This window comes from Misgurnus anguillicaudatus, chromosome 12, assembly GCF_027580225.2.
Source record: "Misgurnus anguillicaudatus chromosome 12, ASM2758022v2, whole genome shotgun sequence".
Taxonomy (NCBI): domain Eukaryota; kingdom Metazoa; phylum Chordata; class Actinopteri; order Cypriniformes; family Cobitidae; genus Misgurnus; species Misgurnus anguillicaudatus.
The window spans coordinates 7,771,101-7,794,930 of NC_073348.2; the positions used below are offsets into that span (position 1 = coordinate 7,771,101).

Here is a 23,830-nt window from a genome sequence, read left to right on the forward strand (position 1 = left end):
GGCTACAACTACAGAAATTAATTTAAACAGATTACAGATTGCACAAAATAAAGCATTTCGGCTTGTTCTAAATTGTTCTTTTAGAACAAGTATCAGGGATATGCATAATAAGTTAGCATGGCTTCATGTAAGAAGCAGAATTAAGTATCCTCTTATTACATTCTTTAAAAATATAATTATTACCAAAGCACCAGAAATTATACAGGTTGATTCTTTTCAGTGATGTTCATACTTGTTCTACTCGTCAATCAAGTGAAGGGCGTTTTTTGTTACCTGTATGTCAAACAAAGCAACTTCAAAGAACTTTGTGTTATAGAGCAATGGTGGCATGGAACTCACTCCCATTATTTTTGGTTTCTGAGAGTCACAATGCTAGTTTTTCTAAAAGATTGAGATTGTATTTATTTACCTTGGAGTAACTGTAATTATGTAATTAATAGTGATTGTTTAATGAGCTAAGGCAATTGTGATGTTATTATTATATTTTACACAATAAGTTATGATATTTTGAACATAGTAGAGCTTATATTGTAATATTGTTATATGGTTATGTTGTGTGTGTGTGTGTGTGTGTGTGTGTGTGTGTGTGTGTGTGTGTGTGTGTGTGTTTGTTTTGGGGCATATAAGGACAGTTTTCAAGACATTTCAAAGAGCAATGAGGACCCTCTGGTATAGGAGGACAGTTGGCTGTCCTCATAAAAATAAACCTTATAAAACCTTTTCTCAGCATGTTTTAATACCCAAAAAGTGGTTTTCTCAAAAGTCTTTATATACCAAAAACCTGACATATGTTGTATATTTGTGTGTCCGCCACTGCCCCCTATCTGTTGCCATGGTCCCTGCATGCAGTGACACACAAGCGCGGGAAATTATACACAACGCGCGAAATTATACACCGCGCATGCGCACACAAGCATTACTCATTCTGATTGGCTGGATGGGAGAGAGCTTCGACTATCAACAGGTGATTCCATTTCCCGGGAGTTCTGGACGTGCACGTTGTGGAGAAAAGGTAAGAAATCGATTACAAAACTTTTTAATAGGTTTAAATGATAAGTGTGGTTATGGATATGGTATTTAGAAGACGCGTTTATCCAAAGCGATGTACAAACAGCAACAATACGAAGTTCAACTTCACAGTAAAACGGGTCATTCCACTCTGGCAAATTAAAAAATAAGTTTAATCGATTTGTTTTAAATATCCATAAAATGAAGACAGCTTAAAAGGAAAACCTAATGTTTTGATATTTTAGAGCACGCTGTGGAGAAAAGGTAAGTAATCAATAACAAAACGCTTTAATAGGTTCGAATGATAAATATGGATATGGTATTTAGAAGACGCTTTTATCCAAAGCGACGTACAAATAGCAACAATACGAAGTTCAACTTAACAGTAAAACGGGTCATTTCACCCTGGCAAATTAAATAAAACGTTTAATCGATTTGTTTTAAATATTCATGAAATGAAGGCAGCTTAAAAGGAAAAACTCATGTTTTGTTTTGGTATTTTTGTCATGCCTGCCTAGGTGAAAAAATACTATAGTACTTTTATAGTAAATACTGTTTTTGAACCATACTATAGTAAATTGCAGTGTATTGTATATTGTAGTATTTCCAATACATTGTTAATGAATGGTAGAGCATACTTACTTGAACTGATAAACTGTATTAAATAATGTAGTATACTTTAGTTTTTACTACAGTAAACAATGTAGTGTATTGTGTATATATTGTAGTATTTACTATACTTTGCCAATGAATGCTACAGGATATTGTAGTATTAACTATAGTGAACTGATAAACTGCAATAAATAATATAGTATACTTTAGTTTTTACTACAGTAAACTGTAATGTATTGTAGTATAATATAGTTGTAGAAAATGTATTGGGTAAAGTATTTGACAGAAGTAATCTGATTACCACAACAAATTAAATTAAGTACTTTACTATAGTATAGTTCAAAAACACTATAGAATTAAATATAGATTACTATAGTATTTTTTTCACCTGGGTGTTACAGACACATGCGTTATTGTTATACAATAGTTTTAATTAGAACTATATTATAGTTTTCACACATATGAGCATAGTAAAAGGACTGACAAGAGTAACAGTTATGACAAGACACATTCTTTAGTATACTCTGCACATATTTGTTTATATAATATTGTAAAGTTTTACCTTTTTAAATTGCATTAGATTGTTTTGCACTATTATAGTTGTATTCGTGAAGCTATTACATTTCTAAGAGATCTAAAGCCTGGTTTCACAGACAGGATTTAGACTAAGCCAGGAGCATACTGGTGTGGGTTTTGAGACAAACAATTACACATTTTAAGATCTGTCAGTGCAAGTTGCTTTCAGTAAAAACAGCTCAAACATGAATTTTAGTTGGACAAGCTTAAGCGTTGTATGTGAAACCGGAAGCTATTGTTATAGGGTTTCGAAATTAGACCCTTGTGTCCATCTGTTTGTCTGTGTATGTCCCCTCACATCACTTAAAATATATTGATATAATGACAGCAGGAAAGTGTTATGTGAATGTAAGGAAAGCATATAGCTCAATTGAAACAGTTTGAATATCCATGTTACATTTTTGTTCTTAATTTTCTTAGCAAATTCTGTCATGCCACGAAGAACTACTCCCCGTCAGGATGCCATTAATCACATCCTTGCAGGAAGAGACAAGAATTCAATGTTAGAAATCAAATATATTAATCCAGTTAAAGGTGAGTGACTTTGACACACTGCATGCTAGACTAAAGGGTTACACATCACGGGTTCTTAATTTGATGTTATGTCCAGTGGTTTTCAGTCTATGACTATTGATTGTACAAACATCAATATAAATTAAAGTTGTTAATAGTATTTTAATAATATTTTAGTTAATACTGGGCCTGTCTGTTGCTATATTTTACTCTTGGACATGTATTCATGATTCTACATGTAGAATTGAAAAAAATAAAACGTTGCATAGTAGCAATTTATAGGAATAATTACATTGTAGAGGTAGCAGACTATCCATGAGTTGTATCCAGTGGATAGTCTGCTAACTCTGTGTCTCTGATAAGGTTGTGTTTGCACTTTGCAGGTCGTGGTATCTTCACTTTAGCTGCTTTCAATCAAGGAGACTTTGTGGTGGAGTATAGAGGGGAACTCATTGATGAAGCTGAAGCTGAACATAGACGTAAACTGTACCACAATGCATGTTCGATCTTCATGTTTGACTTCATATGGAAGCGGAAGACATGGTGGTAAGTTCAGAGTGTCTTTAGATTTCTATAGAGAGATGTCAAGATTTCTGAAGTAAAGATCTCATGTTGCTCTTTAACTTATGAACAATGCCTCGAACAACTATAACTTGTAAGCAACTACACTAATGCCAACATCCAAAACAAGTAAAATGCAACTCAAAACGTGCATGATGTTTGTTAATTTGCAGTATTGATGGAGCACTTGAAGATGGGTCATTTGGGCGACTGGTAAACGATGAGCACAGGGCACCAAATTGCAGAATGAAGTTGATCGAAGCAGAAGGGAAGCCACATCTCTGCCTTTTTGCACTGAAGGAAATTACTATAGGAACTGAAATAACTTATGACTATGGTGGGAAAGAATGGCCCTGGCGTCAGGTGGGTCATTTTGATTATTTCCTATGATTTAGTGGCAAGGTTTAAAGCCTATACATCTATCTTTATAATATGTCTTAAAAGCTACTGCACTGCAAAAAATGACTTAGTATTTTTGTCTTGTTTTCAGTAGAAATATCTAAAAATTCTTAAATTAAGAATTTTTCTTTGCTTTTTCTTGATGAGCAAAACGACTCAAGTAAATAAGTCTAGTTTTAAGACAAATAATATACAATTTAAGTGAAATTGTCCTTAAAACAAGCAAAATTATCTGCCAATGGGGTGAGAAAAAATTTAATTTTTTCTTAAACACGTAATTCAAGTAAAATTTTCTCACCCCATTGGCAGATATTTTTGCTTGTTTTAAACACAAATTCACTTAAATTGTATATTTTTTGTCTAAAAACTAGTATTATTTTCTAAGGTCATTTTGCTCATCAAGAAAATACATCTTGATTTAAGAATTTTTAGATATTTCTACTGAAAACAAGACAAAAATACTAAGTAAGAAAGTCATTTTTTGCAGTGTGTGTGTTAAGATGTGTCAGTTTCGTGATGCCACAGAGATTACACAACACCTATCGCTTGTTAGTGCCAATCATTTTTACCAAAAACAGAAGTCACTTCTTAGTGGTATTCAATCCGGTTTTCAGTCAATCTTGTCAGGTTAATCTTGAACTTAGATGACTCTTCCAAGTGATGCCAGCAAGCTTATCTGCATTTTTTGTCCTGTGTGTTTTTAGATTCCCCCTACTGTTACAAGCACTGCTGCCCAAGAGTCTATTAAAGATCATTTTCAAGACCAAAGCATGTCATCCACAGTCTCTATTGAAGGTCAGTGACTGTTTGACTTAATGTAGTTATGGTTGGCAATATAACCATATTGTGACTATAAAGGATGTAAACCAGTGATGGTGCGGTGGCTTCTAGAGTGATGCACAATAGGGCTGGGCCGTTTTTTTTTTTTTTTTTTACCGCGGTCGGTAATCAACAAATTCCCGTGGTTTATTGGCAAGACAATGAGTTGAATAACATGCATGATTTATTTATCTTCAATACAAAACACGTGCAAATTACTTAAGGAACATGTAAAGTGAATATTATTTCCTTCCACATTTCTTTAATTTCAACATTCAACAACTTGAACAATTAATTGTGAATAGCCTGTAAATGACGCAAATTATTGGTGCCCTGACGGTCTGGTAAAATAACCATTTGTATGAGAAATCACTTGTACTGCAAATGTGTCTGTGCTTGAGTATAGCTGGGAAGCTGCATGGAGACGCGTGTGTGTGTGCAAGATTACGCGGTCCGTCTGTCTCGCGCGCACCTGGGCAGTCCGCGTCTGTCTCGCGCGCACCCGGGCAGTCCGCCTCTGTCTCACGTGCTCAGACAGATCGCTTCTTTCTTCGACCCTTACCATAAACATCTGTCTTTTTCCACAAACAGAGAAAGAAGACACAAAAGCAAAACTTTTTGAAATGTGTCCTGCTTTAGAAATGGCCACTGTTGTAGGCTAGATGAAAAAGAGACAATCTAACCTCTTTGGATATTAATCCTCGGACTGATCGCGTGCTCTTATGTTGCGTGAAAATTTGATAATGTATGAAACCTGATTCTGTGGTTGATCTGTTGCGGCTGTTTGCACGTTCAAATTAGATAAAATGTTTGTATTACTTTAAATGAGTGACAGACAACGTCACCTGTATTTCTACTCAATGACAATTTAATATTAAAATCATATCATTTAATATTCAGTTAACAAGTTGCGGTTGTTAACAAGCTGCGTGTATAACATCCCCACATATACACACAAGTGCAGGCCAATGTTTTTTTTTTTTGCGGTTATGACGGTGAGGAGCTTAGACCCGCGGCATGGGTCACGTTTTACCGGATTACCGCCCCAGGCCTAATGCACAACCCAACCCTCCCTGCCCTTTCTCATTTTCTTTCCTGTATTCTACAGAGACCAGAGAGAGACCAGAAGTCCAGTTCTGCAATATAACATCAGGCATTTCTGCTTGTGAGGTGAGGTTGAATATTGCTGTCTGTTTTACAATAATGATACTTTAGTCAGTTTAACTGTACAATAACAATTGTGTAGGTGATGTCCAAGTTCACATGTGCATTTTTCTGTTTAACTTGTTTAGACACAGCTCAGTGGTGCAAGCATCCCTTCTGGCCAATACTCCAGTGCAGAGCTTGGTAACCACGCCAATGACTTGGAACCCAATGTGTCCTCTACAGACTTATTCAGAAGTGAGTTCTTGCTTGAATAAGCAATTCCTTGTAAATACTGGTGTCTTGCAAAGCACTGTTTCTTCATGTCCTGTGTTCTCTTCAACAGACACCAAATTGAGAGCAGTGACTCAGTCATCCAGTCCCACACCAAACAGCCCTGAGCATGAGGTTAGTGTGAATTCAGCTGTTTATTTTGGGATGTATGAATGTTTAGTTTCGTAAGGGTCATATTTATCAATTAATTGCAATTATTAATGCAGGTTTAGTCTGGAAATCTTTGTTCGGTACAAGTAGTCATCATTTAACATTGTGTTCCCTTGTCTACATCATTTTGAGTGTCATAAAAGGTTTTAGTGATGTTGTCCCTCTTGGGTGAAATGGATACTGTACCAGTTAATGCCTGTTCATCTTTGCATTTTGCTTTTATTTTTAGGTGCATTGTGTCAGAGGTCAATGTAACACTTCTTCTGCGAAAGAGGGGTTTGGAGAAATTGCTGTCCAGCACCAGGAGATTTCACCCCCTACGTTCTCAACAGATCTTAACAGTGGTCAGTAAAAGTTTTGAGTAAATGTTGTTAACTTCTGGCAATGCATGGCATGCCTGAGGGTTTGCAGCATGAAAAGTATGTGGCAATATCAGGCCATTTTTAGATGATTTTTTTGTGTCTTGACAGAATTTTGTCTGTTAGGGATGTGAGTTGAGTATGTTATGCCTATATTGGTTTTATGACTCGAGGAAAGCCAAGCACTGATTCTCCCTGTATTCTCCTGTACAGAGACCGAATCGAGATCAGCATGTCAAAGATCTAGAGCCGCACCAAACAACTCTGCTTCTGAGGTGAGTCTGAATTGACCTTTGTTTTGAAATTGACCAATGGTTAGAAGTACTGTGGTGTTCCATGGAGCACAGTTTTCAGTTTTAGTAAACATCTGCAAACTGATAGGGGAAGGAAACTCCATTTCAGTGTCATTTCCCTGCCCAGTTCAGTTAGCTTTAGCCTACAACTTTGGTCAATGCTATACCGATTATTCTCCAGTGTTTTCCCTACCATTATATAAGGGGGGCACCCCGCCCTCCTAACGGCTCGACCCGCCCCCTTTGAAGATCAAGTAAATTTGATTAGATTTTCTTTATATTGCCAGAGAACACTGTTATTTTATTAAAAAAAACTAAACAGCCTTCAAGTAATATGTTATCTTATTTCCACGATGGTGTGTCTTTTCTGTCTGTGTTTGCGCATTTACAATTATCCAATTGAGTGCAGACATTTATATTTTACGGTTTGGCTTAATACACTGTGCGCGCTCTCTGTCATGTGTTGCGTCCAGAGCACGCCGCTCTCTCACATTACTGTAAAGGTGACAGTGTTTTCAAAGTCCGTTGCTCCGTATACTTTCTTTTTTGCATAAACATCAACAGTCATGGATGTTACTTACAGAGAAGATGGCTGATTGAGTTTATCATGACGAAAGGTTAGCATTAGTGTTTCCCACACACATGTGTGCATTCTCTCCCTCTCTATAATGTGTATGCACACGTGTTTTGTAGTAACTCTGTGTAACAGTAACAGTGTATGCTGTCATATTTCTGAATTTGCACCGAATTGTCTGCACTCTTAGGCTACGCGATATACAATAAAACTCACATTTGAAATAAAAAAGCTCATAAACAACAAGACATGATGAGAAAAGCAACAGAAGTAGGCCTTCAATGTAAATGTATGGTGATTTGTCAGATGATTATAAATCGTATTTATATATCAGGATTTCAGTAGAGTTAAAGGAACAGCTGGTTGGATTAAAGTCGAGGTGTGACTGGGTCGTGTTTACTCACTACTTTATAGTCTAGTCGTTTTATGTCTGACAACTGAACAGATAATATGTAAAAAAAAAAAAAACAGGATTATTCTCTCCAACAAATGCATCATTTAAAATGTGTTTATCATATAAATGTATTAACTAACATTGACAAACAATGAATGAGCAATATATTTGTGTGTGTGCATACATACATGCATGCATGCATGCATACATACATACATACATACATACATACATACCCAACCAAACCCCCCCCCAAGGTGTAAACCTAGGAGAAACACTGTTCTCTGTCTTCTTCCTTGCCACAACACTGCCACTCCTAACAGCAAGGGAAGGGTTTAGTCCAGGGTTAATATCTATTTAAGTAAAGTAAGAAATGTAAAAACAATTGTAAGAAAAGAAAGTAATTTAGTAAAAAAGTACAAATTGAACTGTGTACGTGTGTGTGTGTGACACAGACAAACTCAAGGTATGCAAGGACACTGTCCTTCGGCCTTATAATGACATCCATGCTCAAACCCTGACTCTTCCACTGTTGAACTCCCAGTGTGTGGCACACTCAGAAAAACATGTGTGTTGGGAGGACACCAATGGTTAGAAAAGACCATCCATACTGCATAGAGGACATTTCCACCACAACTGCAAGACATTTACTGTATCTGTTTAACTTGTTTAGACACAGCTCAGTGGTGCAAGCATCCCTTCTGGCCAATACTCCATTGCAGAGCTTGGTGACCACGCCAATGACTTGGAACCCAATGTGTCCTCTACAGACTTATTCAGAAGTGAGTTCTTGCTTGAATAAGCAATTCCTTGTAAATACTGGTGTCTTGCAAAGCACTGTGCCTTCATGTCCTGTGTTGTCTTCAACAGACACCGAATTGAGAGCAGTGACTCAGTCATCCAGTCCCACACCAAACAGCCCTGAGCATGAGGTTAGTGTGAATTCAGCTGTTTATTTTGGGATGTATGAATGTTTAGTTTCATAAGGGGCATATTTATCAATTAATTGCAATTATTAATGCAGGTTTAGTCTGGAAATCTTTGTTCGGTACAAGACGTCATCATTTAACATTGTGTTCCTTTGTCTACATCATTTTGAGTGTCATAAAAGGTTTTAGTGATGTTGTCCCTCTTGGGTGAAATGGATACTGTACCAGTTAATGCCTGTTCATCTTTGCATTTTGCTTTTCTTTTATTTTTAGGTGCATTGTGTCAGAGGTCAATGTAACACTTCTTCTGCGAAAGAGGGGTTTGGAGAAATTGCTGTCCAGCACCAGGAGATTTCACCCCCTACGTTCTCAACAGATCTTAACAGTGGTCAGTAAAAGTTTTGAGTAAATGTTGTTAACTTCTGGCAATGCATGGCATGCCTGAGGGTTTGCAGCATGAAAAGTATGTGGCAATATCAGGCCATTTTTAGATGATTTTTTTGTGTCTTGACAGAATTTTGTCTGTTAGGGATGTGAGTTGAGTATGTTATGCTTATATTGGTTTAATGACTCGAGGAAAGCCAAGCACTGATTCTCCCTGTATTCTCCTGTACAGAGACCGAATCGAGATCAGCATGTCAAAGATCTAGAGCCGCACCAAACAACTCTGCTTCTGAGGTGAGTCTGAATTGACCTTTGTTTTGAAATTGACCAATGGTTAGAAGTACTGTGGTGTTCCATGGAGCACAGTTTTCAGTTTTAGTAAACATCTGCAAACTGATAGGGGAAGGAAACTCCATTTCAGTGTCATTTCCCTGCCCAGTTCAGTTAGCTTTAGCCTACAACTTTGGTCAATGCTATACCGATTATTCTCCATCTTTTTCCTTCCCACAACACTGCCACTCCTAACAGCAAGGGAAGGGTTTAGTCCAAGGTTAATATCTATTTAAGTAAAGCAAGAAATGTAAAAACAATTGTAAGAAAGTAATTTCGTTAACAAGTACAAATTGAACTGTGTACGTGTGTGTGTGACACAGACAAACTCAAGGTATGCAAGGACACTGTCCTTCGGACTTATAATGACATCCATGCTCAAACCCTGACTCTTCCACTGTTGAACTCCCAGTGTGTGGCACACTCAGAAAAACATGTGTGTTGAGAGGACACCATGGTTAGAAAAGACCATCCATACTGAATAGAGGACATTTCCACCACAACTGCAAGACATTTACTCAGGGTTCCTATGGGGTATGGAAATGTATGGAATTTGATTTGAGTCATTTCCAAGTCTGGAAAAGTATGGACAAAATAAATCTGAGTATGGAAAAATATTTACGTTTCCAGACTATTGTTGTCACCTTTTCGTTTTCTAAATATAAAATTATGAATTTCTAAATGTTTATAATAAATATTTATTATATATACAATCGTTTTTTCGTGGTTTTGGATCAGTGTGCCAGCACTGCCAAAAGATTGTTTTTACACTTGGTCTACTGGAGGTCTGCAGTGATTGGTTGTTAGGCAGCAGTTGCCATCGCAGCACCCCGACCTCAAACTGCTTGCTTAAAATTTCTTGGAGCATTCTCCTTGATTTTTACATTTCAATGTGGACTTCACAGCAAACAAAATGTGAAAATGCAAGTTTTTCGAGGGCTGGCTTACCTATCCTAAATATAAGGCCTGGTTAGCCAAAGACTTAAAATTTTAAAGGGAAAAATAAGTCAATGGTGGAGTTCTTAAAGGAATAGAACACACAAAATAAAAATTTGTCATTTATTTACCCCCATGTCTTTCAAAACTATAAGACAAGACCTTAACACAAATTAATATATTTTTTAAAAATCTAATAGATTTAATTCCCTTTATTATATTAAAGGACTAGTTCACCCCAAAATGAAAATGTCCTAATCAATTACTCACCTCAATGCCATCCAAGATATCCATGTCTTTCTTTCTTTAGTGAAAAATAAATTTAAGTTTTTGAGCAACCAACTGAGTTAGTTGCCATCTTGGATGGCATTTGGGGTGAGTAAATGATTAGGACATCTTCATTTTGAGGTGAACTAATCCTTTAAATATCTTCATGTGTGTTTCCAAGGTTAACATAAGTCGTCTTAGTTTAGATTGACATGAGGGTAAGTAAATGATGATAGAACTGTCATTTTTGGGTAAATGAATAACCCTTTAAAAATTGTGACTGATTTAGCATTTTGTTGAGGTCACAAGAGGCAATATTTTAATATAGAATTTCTAAATATTTTATTTATAATTGGCCTATTGTTTAAAGAGTCTTTTCAAATTTGCTGTGCCTAACAGCCAATTAAGCATTGTCATTTGACTTAAGCTCTATTTTCATATTTTCTGGTTAATTGTACAAGAACATCTCTTTTGTTTCTGTAGGTATTTACAGTTATTTAAATGACATTGCACTGTTTTAGCTAGAGACCCAAGTTGGCTCATGGACTCACCCCCCCCCCCACCTCACTTCCTGTCTAGCTTTCCTATCCTAATAAAAGCCAAAAACGCCAATACTAAATGTTTAGAATGTAACATACTTGTTAGCATTTGAATTTTAAAACAATTTATATAATGTTAAAATTAAGTTAAATAATGGTCAGAAAAATCTGTAGGAAAGTCTGGAAGTTTGAGTCTGGAAAAGTATGGAATTTTGAAATGAAAATTGTGTAGGAACCCTGTTTACTTTATCTGTTTAACTTTTTATACACAGCAAAATCAAAATGCAAGCATCCCTTCTGGTCAATACTCCATTGCAGAGCTTGGTGACCACGCCCATGACTTGGAAACCAATGTGTCCTCTACAGACTTATTCAGAAGTGAGTTCTTGCTTGAATAAGCAATTCCTTGTAAATACTGGTGTCTTGCAAAGCACTGTGCCTTCATGTCCTGTGTTCTCTTCAACAGACACCGAATTGAGAGCAGTGTGTCAGTCATCCAGTCCCACACCAAACAGCCCTGAGCATGAGGTTAGTTTGAATTCAGCTGTTTATTTTGGGATGTATGAATGTTTAGTTTCGTAAGGGTCATATTTATCAATTAATTGCAATTATTAATGCAGGTTTAGTCTGGAAATCTTTGTTCGGTACAAGACGTCATCATTTAACATTGTGTTCCCTTGTCTACATCATTTTGAGTGTCATAAAAGGTTTTAGTGATGTTGTCCCTCTTGGGTGAAATGGATACTGTACCAGTTAATGCCTGTTCATCTTTGCATTTTGCTTTTCTTTTATTTTTAGGTGCATTGTGTCAGAGGTCAATGTAACACTTCTTCTGCGAAAGAGGGGTTTGGAGAAATTGCTGTCCAGCACCAGGAGATTTCACCCCCTACGTTCTCAACAGATCTTAACAGTGGTCAGTAAAAGTTTTGAGTAAATGTTGTTAACTTCTGGCAATGCATGGCATGCCTGAGGGTTTGCAGCATGAAAAGTATGTGGCAATATCAGGCCATTTTTAGATGATTTTTTTGTGTCTTGACAGAATTTTGTCTGTTAGGGATGTGAGTTGAGTATGTTATGCCTATATTGGTTTTATGACTCGAGGAAAGCCAAGCACTGATTCTCCCTGTATTCTCCTGTACAGAGACCGAATCGAGATCAGCATGTCAAAGATCTAGAGCCGCACCAAACAACTCTGCTTCTGAGGTGAGTCTGAATTGACCTTTGTTTTGAAATTGACCAATGGTTAGAAGTAGGCAAGGCAAGTTTATTTGTATAACACATTTCATACACGGAGGTAATTCAAAGTGCTTTACATAGAAATGAGAAAACAAAAAAACAAAGATACTTGAATTTAAAATATCAATTAAAAGAAAATAAATGTGATTTTAAATATGTGAAAAAGAATAAAACAGAAATAAAAGTATAAAACAGTTAAAAATAAGAATAAAAACAAGAGAAATTAAAAGTGATGTTCCATGGAGCTCAGTGTTTAAGTAAACGTCTTTGCAGTTGTGGTGGAAATGTCCTCTATGCAGTATGGATGGTCTTTTCTAACCATTGGTGTCCTCCCAACACACATGTTTTTCTGAGTGTGCCACACACTGGGAGTTCAACAGTGGAAGAGTCAGGGTTTGAGCATGGATGTCATTATAAGTGCGAAGGACAGTGTCCTTGCATACCTTGAGTTTGTCTGTGTCACACACACACGTACATACACAATCTATACCTTTTTTCTAGGAAGAAGAGAATAATCAGTTTCCTTGCCCCTATCACTTAGTTATCTGCGTTTCGCTAGTGGTTGTAATGTAGAAAATTGAGTCTTAAAGTCTAAAATTCAGAATGTTAAATTTAAGGCCTTAAGTCTTAAAAACACCCAGATTTTTATCCTAGGTCTTAAATTTAATTTACCCAAGTCTTGAATTTCTTACCTCCGTTCATTCCCGAAAAGCGCTGTCCGCAAAAAATAAAATAGTAATTTATAATGCAGAAGAACTAACTTAATCAGTGGCGGAGGCAGAAAGTGTGTGATGGGTGGGTGTCTAAAAAGAAACGTTCCGCACTTTGTCATAATCCACGCAAATCGTGCCATAAGCTATATTTTAAGTGTTGTGATCTGACCGGATACTGTGGGTTTGGCGAGAAACAATCCTTAAATTTAGTTTTGTATAAGCAAAACTCTTTTTCAGGGTAATTTAACCAAATAAGGCCCTGTTTACATGAGAGCATTTGCGTTTTAAAACAGCATTTTAAAATGAAAACGATCCTCGTTTATACTGCCATTTTAAAAAGAATCTTCATCCACACTATAAACGACCATAAAGGCATGAAACATGACCAATCACGTAACTGGGTATGCGCATAAAAGTGTAAAATAACTTATTACTCTACTAATAGCTTATCTGTGCGCATTTATGCAGCCTAGAGGTGTGCGATATTGACAAAAATTCATACCTGGATCCTTTGCCGGCAACTACACAGACACTATTTTTGAACCTATAAAAATGTGTTTGGTAAAGTCTTATATTGTTCGAGCTCCCCCTACAACATATAAATATGATTAATAGGTTATTGTTGATGTTATAAACCAAACAGCAAGGTCTCTATGATTTTAAAAGGAAGCATTCAAGTGAACAGTACTAAACAGTAGCGACCTTGAAGCAAAAATAAATTTCAGCAAATGCAAACTTCAATCAAACATTATAAGAGGTAAACACCAAATAACTTATCTTCCCTTAAGCCCAGAATACACTGCACGATTTTTGTCCTCTTATAAGATCATTACCTTATCACAATGTGCGACATGTATTGTTTAAACTCGGGTACGAGAGGCATGTAGACTGTACGATGATGACATGGAAGCTTCGGCGGCAGCGTCACACGTTGCGCAACGTCACCAGCATGCGCTCGTGGTAAACAAAAAACTGTGCGGTTTACTTTATTATTTAGAGGAATTGTCTTCCTTGCCATCATCACAAGAGTTCCAAGTAGAAGCATATCTTTCTCTTGTGTTTGTGCAGGAATTGAAATAGATATGCTTCCCTATTATATCTCAAAAGTAGCTTCTTTCTCACTTTTCATCTCTTCTGAAGGATTTGTAGAAAATATTGTGTGAAAGTAAAACAGCAAAATGTTTTAATTCATGATAAAATTTGTGCATGTAAAGGTGTTTTATTTCATGTTTTGAATTGTTGTTGTTTTCACAGTGTACAATCCATAAGCTGGTTTTTGAATTGGTAAGAGTTGACAAATGCTGGATATGCCATTCACCTATGACATCTATCAGATGGCAAGGTGTAAGATGCAAACGTAAGTGTGTTAATCTTCTTTAATTAATGCATTTCTCAGTATACCATAAGTATCAAACCCTTGTGGTGGAAAACACTGTAGTGGCAGATACTATGACATACCACGCAAGCGAGTTTGCAAGCTGAAATTGCCAAACCATTTTGAAATCATATAAATTGTTCAGTAGCTTATTTATTTATTGTTATTTATTTGAACGGTTTAACAACACTTTATTTTATTTCAGAGAGTATTGTTTCAACTCATTATGTTGCACATTTGAATATTATATTCAAGTTCAGGGTTTTGGAAAGTTTTATAGTTCAAGGTACTTTAAAATATGCACTATGTATGTGGTCTGCTCCTGAAATAAACATTCAGAAAGATTTAATGCATTATTTTTGTTAATATGATTATTAACATATATACAGTCTCTTTAATGGAATGATCAAGTATTTTCAATAGTCTAGTCTTTATTAGGCAAAAAACCCACAAAAACTGAAACAACAAATCACAATATGTATCGAATCGGCGCACAATTATCAGGATCGTATTTAATCGGCAAATTAGTGAATCGTCCCAGCCCTTCTACTAATAACCCTTTTATAAGCCCTTTTACAATAACAATGTTTTATAATCAGAATCTCAAATCTCTTGATTGTTAGGATGATGCCATATATATATTTGTAAGTTTAAATCTGTTTGCATCTGTCTGGAAATCCCATCAGAATGCACCATTTTGAACAGTGATTTTCCAAAAAATTCCGCTTTATTTTCTGAACTCACTTCATGCTTAAGTTTTTTAGTTCACTTTATGGTTATGTTTAGTGGCGTTCGTGAAGTGTGATGTGTGAAGTGTGATCACTACATCATTTTTTTGACATTGAATGGGTAATGTAAAAGCTCTGCCACTCTAGTGAATTCTACCTTAATGGTTAAAACCTGTGTTCATTCTTCTAAATGGAAAATGTTAGCCATCACTCAAACTGCATTTGTACTGAACTGTTACATTTCTTGATTATGAATGTTTCAAGTGTGAAGCTGTTTGCATTTAATAAGAAAATGAGTATTGGTCAGCATGGAAAACTGATCATATGTTGTCTAATGCTGTGGTTTGCTTAATTTTGTCTGTCAAGAATGCTCTGGTGTGTGGCATAAAATCTGCCTCCAAAAATCCTCAGAAGACTGGGATATAACAGATGTAAGTGTACATCGAAGTATAATATGCTTAATATCAATATGATGGCTCTTAGCAGTTTGTTTTTGACATCCGTCCTTTCCATGTGTATTTCTGTTGTTTTAAAGTATGCTGTATTTATTTAATTAATTAATTTAATGTTCTTTACAGGATGATGTCTCATCTGATGACGAGTACATCCCAGAATCTGTATCGGATTCAGAAAGCTCAGGGACAGAGTTGAGTGTTGAGTTGCCTACACCATCCAAAAAGGCCCATACCACTAATATGCCTGATTTAGGCGTTACTGTTGCTGAACAAGATCAGACCTTAGATATACAGGACAACTGTAAGAATATCCTGATGGATCTAGAAACTACTGGTGATCTCCAAAGTGACCCAGAATCAGAAAGCTCAGAGTCATACCAGCAGTGTAGTGAAAAGGGTACTGTGGATATTCTTAGCCAAAGTAAATCCCCAACCAAATCGGCAAAATTACTTAAAAGCCAAGTCAATTATTGTTTTGTATGTGGAAAACCTCAAACCAAATTTGCTCGTCATCTCGAGAGGCATGTAAATGAAAATGCTGAAATCGCTCAGGCACTCCAGTTCCCGAAATCATCAAAGGACAGAAAGGTTCTTCTTGAGAAATTCCGAAACCTTGGCAACTTCAAGCATAACTCAATTGTTAAAACCACGGGATCAGGCTGTCTTAAAGTGAAAAGGAGTTCCAAACAGAGCAGCAGCCCTGAGACGTATGATTACTGCTTGTACTGTAAGGGAATGTTATCCAGAAAAGAACTTTCTCGACATATGAAAAGATGTGCTCTAAGACCAGAGAATAATGGTGAAGATGGACCTGAGTTGAGAGGGAGAGTCTTTGGTATAGCATCTGCTCAATCCACAATGTCCCAGCCAATTTCAAGTGAACTTTGGTCAGTGCTGGGCAAAATGCACAAGGATGACGTGTCCACTGCAATAAGGAATGACCATTATCTCATGCAGTTTGCACAGTCCCTCTTTAATAAACATGGGAATGACAGATCAAAGCATGAGTATATAAGACAAAAAGTAAGGGAACTTGGGAGATTACTTGTAACTTTGCGCCACACAACAAGAATCCATAACATGGAAGAGGCAATAAAACCCGGCAACTTCTTTATTCTTACTAGTGCTGTCAAGAAAGTTTCGGGTTTTGATAACGAAAAAAACACATTCAAAGCCCCAAGTTTGGCCCTAAAAATTGGGCATTCTCTCAGAAAGATAAGTGACCTCATCATGTGTCGTGCTCTCATGGAAGAGGACCAAGGGGTGATCGATTCCATCAGGAGGTTTCATACACTTCATGAAACAAAGTGGTCTGAATTAGTTTCCCATTCTGCCCTATCAAACCTTAGTGAGGCAAAATACAACAAGAGCTCCAGGCTTCCACTGGCCAAAGACGTTCAGAAGCTACAGTTATATCTTGGTCAGCAAGTGGAATTGACTAGGGAGAAACTAGCCAATAACCCAACAGCAGGCACTTATGCAGCACTAGCAAAGGTGACACTCTGTCAAGTAATTTTGTTTAATAGGAGGAGGGAAGGTGAAGTGGCACGGATGACTGTAAAAAATTTTCAAGATCGTGACATGTCCCAGCTAAACGATGACATAAGCACTGGGCTTACAGAAGTTGAAAAGAGACTTTGCAAACAATTCGCCAGAGTGGAACTGAAAGGGAAAAAAGGACGAAAGGTTGCTGTGATCCTGACTCCTGATATGACTGCTAACCTGTCACTTCTCATTAGTAAGAGGAAAGAGTGTGGAGTAACTGAAAACAACAATTACCTCTTCGCGATTCCTTGTAGTGATGGTCACTACAGAGGGCAGTTTGGTCAATTTGCAGATGCTTGTGGAGCCGAAGATCCTCAAAACCTCAGATCAACTAACCTTCGCAAACAGATCGCCACAATAAGCCAAGTCATGAACTTGAAAGATAATGAACTGGACCAACTGGCCGATTTTCTCGGCCATGACATTAGGGTGCATAGGGAGTACTATCGACTGCCCCAATCAACAATTCAGCTGGCTAAGATCTCAAAGCTGCTTATGGCTATGGAAAAGGGAAGTGTGAAGGATATTCAGGGAAAATCTCTGGATGAAATTGGTGGTATGCATCATTTACATGTTGTTAAATCTGCTTGGTGTATGTGTATATAGTTGGTGTAATAACATTTGATAACATTTTTACAATGTCAATTAATAGATGATGTAGACAATATGGATACCGGATCACAGCAACTCCCTAATGTTTCCACATCGCAAGGTACTCTTAAAATAGGCTCCCAAGGCTACTGAAATTGTGGTGTTCTGTGTTGTGAATTTTGCAGTTGTATTGGTGGAATATGCCTTTTTTTATACATTTAGATAACAGCTACATGTCTCTTTGTTTTTAGACAATGAAGAAATGTTTGCTTCTGTGACTCTTGGATCGCCTCACCTCTCTGAGACTGCAGCTCAAGGTATAATCACAATTTCCAACATATCACATGTAATGAGCTGGGATCTATGGGTTCCTTAGAGTATATAAAAAATGTTTTAGTCAGAAGTTAGTCCAGTAGTACAATGGTTAGAAACTTTGTTAGAGGCTTAACTTTTTGTCATCTCTCTTTATTGTAACTAGGGATGCAACGGTATTGAATGGTATTAAAATTTCATATCACGGTTATAGTGCCCAAAAATACCACAGTTATCAGTATTACCACGGCGTTGGTAAAATGAGATGAAAATGTTCCAAAAGAACAGATGCACACACTAAAAACATTTTAACAAGTTTTAAATGTCAATACCCCAATAACCCATTATAACAACGGACACGCTCTCTCGTTTCATTAATGCCACTTGCGTCTCTGTTTTTGATTTGTGTTGAAAATGAAATCAGACTTTACTATTAGTACTAGGGTTGTGCCGATAGACGATAGTATCGTGTATCGACGATCTTCGGACATATCGCCAATGGCAGGCTTTCATGGCGATTGTCATGACGATAGTTGGCGAATCGTTATTATTATCATCATAGTTTTATATTAACATCCACATTGCATGCTTTTCCTCGCATGAGGGTTTGTGGCCTTCACTTTACGCGGAGAGCTTATAAATGGAGAATTCCTTCTTGCACGTACCTGCACTTAATGCGCGCTTCTTGGACTCCTCCTAGCACTAAATCCAGCGCGCCGCGTCATGAGCAGCTGCGCTTCTCTCTGTCTCACGTGCACGCGCTCTCGCATCTGTCCAAAGTCTAAACATAAACTAATAATCCTTATGTATTTGTTCAGATTATTGCGTTTCATGTGAGCTGAGGCAAACTTAACTTTTTGTTTAAAATATGACCCGCTGCATATTGACGCCTCTCTCACTCTCGCGTACGTGCAGAGAGCTGCGTCCGGTAAGAAGTCAGATCACTATGATATACATTTCAAGAAGTTGTAGCAATACGTCCCTCGTGTTTAAAATATGATTGTGTTTAAAATATGATCGCGTTCCGCTGGGCCAATGTGTTTAAAAAGGCACCTCTGAGAGCACCACTGCTTGACATGTGTAGCCTTCTGCAACAGCACTAAACCAATGCATTGAATTGTTTGTATGTATGTGCGCGCACGCAGATGCATGTTTTTACAGTTATTAAGTAATCATGGTTAGGGTTTTAATGACGCGGTTGCATTAATGACATCAGTTTTAAGAAGGTTGCGGTCATGACGGTGTTGCTCTTGTTCTTTTTTGTCCACCAATCAAGGGACTTGTTATAATGAGTAAAAAATTAACAAATAAGAAAATGAGTAAACTAATGCTATCGTGTATCGCCGATCTCACAGGCTGACGATAGGACAATCTCAAAACGGGGCATATCGCCCAACACTAATTAGTACTATAATTATTACTATAACTTGGTATGATCTTGTCTGGGCCATTGTTTTGTACACTGTAGAAAATGCATTAATACGCAGGTTAGATTATCTCAATTCAATATGTCCCTGTAATTATTTATGTGGTAAAGAAAATCTGTGTAATAAGTGCACAATGACTATACATTATTATCCTTTAACTGTCACCCTAGTCTTGTCTGAACTTGTTAGTTTGTCTTTTACTCAAAGCCAGTTTCTGCAAACTTTTCTTTGTGGAAGATTCATGTTATTATTTCCCAGATGTAGTTTTAGTATTGAGGTCAAAGTCCACTTGCCTTGCATTTGCAGATTTGAAGTGTTTGCCCCTATAGCAGCGACTTTCTTCTTGCATGTTTTACAAACAGGGTGATCATACTCCAACTTTCCCTACAAACAGCCAAAATATGACCACACCTCAGATTTGGTCCTTTTAGAAGGCTGAAATCTCCTGGCGCTGTGACTTCCTTCTGCCATTTCTTCACATTCAAAAAACAATGTTGCGCAATGCATCTGCATTAGACCGATGCTGGCTGGATAAGATTTACTGCAAGTTTTCAAAACCATGATAATCATACACCGTTTTTATGATCAATTTTAAACGATGCTAACCTTCAGTACCTTTTACTATGGTTATGGTGAACCCGGTAATCGTTCCATCTCTAATTGTGATGCATATGCTTTGTGGCTAGTATTTTGATGTGTTCAGTAGTTTGCATGATCATTTTAAAACAACAGGGAAGACTTGGCCTGTGTTAAATCTACATCATTTCCTAGTACAATTATCACTCAAGGTATTGTTGCTCATATTCACAACTTTGCCATGAGTGTAGTTATTATAATAGAATTGGCTCTCTGCAGTTTAACATGCATCCCCTCCATGCGCATGGTGTTTGACTGGTAGGCAGACAGGGTCTTTAAAGGGACACTTCACCCATTTGCATTAAGCTTTGTATAGTTAGAACCCCAGTCATGTTTTTGAATGGTCATGCATCATTTCCTCAGTCTCCGCTGAGACAGGAGAAATACAGATTTCAGTGTTGCAATTCCTTCTTTCAATGATGTAAAAATCCTCATTTTGCATCATTGAAAGAAGAAAGTCCAATATCTTTGTTGAGGGGGTGAGACTACAAACACCAATTTTCTCAGTCAAATTGGCACCAAATTCTAAATGTATGTTACATTTCGACTACAAATATGACACTTTCAATAAAGATAAATGTTTCTACGGGTGAAATGCCACTTTAAGCCCATACATTTATACTGTGTTTACATTTTTTTTTTAGATGACCAGGGGAGTGCTGCCTGTGTAGCTTCTGGTTCACCTCATCTCCCTGACTCAGTTACTCAAGGTATTATTTAAATGCGGTGCCATGTCCATCACTCTTTAAATGAATGTGTTAAAATAACACATTAGATGTGTTGTCCTTAACTAGACACAAAATGTGTTGTCTTTAACTTAACACATCTCTGTGTTATTTTTGGAACACCACACTTTGTGTTGTTTAAACATCAAAATCAACATGGAATCACATAATGTGTTACTTGCTAATGTGCAGTCAACACTAAAATTATGTTTGGTTAGACATATAAAGCATATAAAGAAGCTGCCTGGATGTATTTTGTTTTTAACAAGCAGTGTGATGAAATTTCATGTTAATGAAAACAATCAAAGTTGATATTTAGCAGATCTAAAGTCAGTGTATTATAAGTAAATCTCACATGATCTTTTCTTTTTAATCTTTTTTTTTAATTGTTCAGGTTCCCGTGTTTCAAGGCGGTGTGTGAAGAGACCATGGTCTGAGGAGGAGATACATGCTGTGATGAAACACATGAGACCTTTTATTGAAAACGGCGTGACTGTCAACAATGAGCAGTGCCTGAAGTGCAAGGAAAAAGAACAACCCATCTTGGAGACAAGATCCATTCAAAACATTAGGGATTTTGTGCGCAACAGAGGTTTGGCCTTTAAGAGGCATTCAAATGCTAAACATTAAATGGACAGATTGAGCCTTTCCCTTCCCAGGCATGTTTTGTCAGAAATAGTTCAGGTAACTTCTTCAATTATTTCACTAACAGGCAGTGTTTTGTTTTGCCATGTGGTTAGACTTGGCCTTTTGGGGGAGGGCGCAGCCGGTTTTCAATGTTTTATTATGTTCTTTTCTCAACTTCGATGAATTGATGCGTACCTATCTTTTTTCAATGCATATTAGTTCATCTAGTTGAGAGAAGAACATATTGAAAACATAAAGTATTGAGAAACGGTGGTGTCTTCCTTTAATGTCAAGATTTACTTTTATTTTCCTTTATTAAATTTTATACGCAACAGAGGCTTGGCCTTTAAGAGGCACTGCTAAAAAGTAAATGCACTTTTGGACAGCTTGAGCCTTTACATTTCTGGCATGTTTTAAACGTTGGTGTCCTGTGTTCAGAAGTGATTTTACAATGTTTCCTTTTAAGGAATTTATTCTTGAGGTGGCAAAATCAAATATACTTCAGTGATTCAACAAATGTTGTGTTGTGTGTGTGTTAATAATGACAAACCTAGATTCCCCCCCCCAACGTTTTTAGCTTAATTGCAGATGAGTTAAGTTTAGTAGTCAAACATAATGAAATCAACTAATGCGCTAAATATACTTTGAGACCTCAGCAAGTTGCAATCCTATTCGTAATCTCCACAAAACAAAGAGCATATTTCATATAAATCGAGTGTATTGTGTCAGTTCTGGCAGGTAATGTTAGTCAAGTTTGCATCAGCTGAATGTCAGCTGATCACATCTACCTATTGGAATATGATGTTTATCACAGCATACATATATAATATACCTGTAGCTCTTTAGTATTATCACATGCTATCAAAGCTCATTTATTCCCCTTGAATCGGACTAAATTCCTCAATTATTTTGTACATTTAACCCTTAAACAGTCAAGAGTAGAAAACGATGAGCAAAAAATCATTTCATGACATTTTTTGTATCATCTGAACTTATGTAAAAGATATTCATTGGAATTATTAAAATTTGATATTCAGGATTTATTTAGGATCTCCCAGGCTACATTTCCCTTTTAAAGTATAAAAAAGGACTAAGTCATCAATATTTATTTTTTATTTGCAGCAAAAATTATGTGATTCTGACTTCTTCTCTTGCTCTAAAACATGTCATACATATTTTTTCATTCATTTTAACAACATTTAAACAACAGGTTTACTAGTAACAATACATGTAAATGACCAACTAAATGTAAGTAGGCCTAACTAAGAATGAGCAGTTTTTGAATGTCTTCATTGGTGCTTTTTCTCTCCATCTGCAAAAAAAAAAAAAATTAGATAATAGTTTGGTAAATTATTTAGCAATTGATTAATTTTGCATACTACCTGAACTACCCCTCAATATAAACTGTTTGTTTCATGCAGAAGCCTTTTATTGGCTGCAATTCAGAGGAATGCATGCCTGGCATGAGGAAAATTAACTAAATTTCTTGGTTCTAATACACCGCTGCATTGTCACAAAAACAGTGATGAAGAATTCATTGGTATCGGCTCTATGGGGCGGTTTCCTGGACAGGGATTATCTTAAGCCAGGACTAGACCTGAGTTTAATTGGGAAATATAACTAGTTTTAACAAACATACCTTACTAAAAACATTACTTATGTGCATTTTGAGGCAAAACAAAGGGCACTGATGTATTTTAAGATATGTCAGTGCAAGTTGTTTTGAGTTTGGACAGATCTTTTATTTATTTTAGTCTAGGACTAGTCTAATCCCTGTCCGGGAAACCGCCCCTAAAACTCCTATTCGCTGTGAGGCCGCGAAATAAAATATCCAGTTAAAATGCTAAGATTCAGTCACCTTAATATACGAATATCAGTTTAACCTGCAAATGTGATCATTTATTACATTTTTCAACTCAAAATACAAAGAAAGTCAATATTGTGGTTAATCCCATTTTTATATCCTAATCAGGCAATGTATCTCAGGGGATACATATATTTCAAAATGTGCTAAATAACAATATGAACAACATATAACCGAAATTTCTTCTTCAGCACCTTAAGACAATGTTCACAATTAATATTAGCAGTTTTAATATTTTTTAAAGAAGAAAAGTAAGATTAATATTCATTTACTTACCACAAAATCTGACTGTCCTGCACCACCGGTGGCCATGTTGGATTTAGGTCAGGCTGACCAATCAATAAAAAAAACTTGAAGCAAATAATGTTACCCACATATTCAAGACAGACCAAGGTTTGATAAGTGATACAAGGATTTGATTGAAAAGTCTTTTTTATGCCCCAAACAAGACACTGAAAAGAGCATATCCCGTGGTGCACATTGCCTGTTTAAGGGACAATATCTGCAATACATTAT

The 23,830-nt window shown here is 36.7% G+C and overlaps 1 protein-coding gene across 1 annotated transcript; it reads left to right on the forward strand.

The window, feature by feature from the left end:
- Positions 1 to 2,536: 2,536 nt before the first annotated feature.
- On the forward strand, positions 2,537 to 21,945 carry LOC141368884 (uncharacterized). The gene is made up of 24 exons (XM_073873670.1): positions 2,537 to 2,730; positions 3,093 to 3,255; positions 3,444 to 3,633; positions 4,374 to 4,464; positions 5,597 to 5,658; positions 5,781 to 5,889; positions 5,978 to 6,039; positions 6,305 to 6,419; positions 6,648 to 6,709; positions 8,369 to 8,477; positions 8,566 to 8,627; positions 8,898 to 9,012; positions 9,241 to 9,302; positions 11,353 to 11,458; positions 11,547 to 11,608; positions 11,879 to 11,993; positions 12,222 to 12,283; positions 14,284 to 14,386; positions 15,499 to 15,563; positions 15,711 to 17,688; positions 17,785 to 17,844; positions 17,975 to 18,040; positions 20,743 to 20,808; positions 21,218 to 21,945. Exons 1-24 carry the CDS (start codon positions 2,628 to 2,630, stop codon positions 21,451 to 21,453), a joined length of 4,224 nt encoding a protein of 1,407 aa, XP_073729771.1. The 5' UTR covers positions 2,537 to 2,627; the 3' UTR covers positions 21,454 to 21,945.
- The last annotated feature ends 1,885 nt before the right edge of the window (positions 21,946 to 23,830 follow it).

What these genes read in the sequence shown, in the direction of transcription:
- LOC141368884 (XM_073873670.1), top strand. Translation starts at nt 2,628, where the DNA reads ATGCCACGAAGAACTACTCCCCGTCAGGATGCCATTAATCACATCCTT. An exon ending in CAAACAACTCTGCTTCTGAG is followed by an intron (nt 6,710 to 8,368) that starts GTGAGTCTGAAT and finishes TAACTTGTTTAG; the next exon opens with ACACAGCTCAGTGGTGCAAG. An exon ending in CAAACAACTCTGCTTCTGAG is followed by an intron (nt 12,284 to 14,283) that starts GTGAGTCTGAAT and finishes TTGTTTTCACAG; the next exon opens with TGTACAATCCATAAGCTGGT.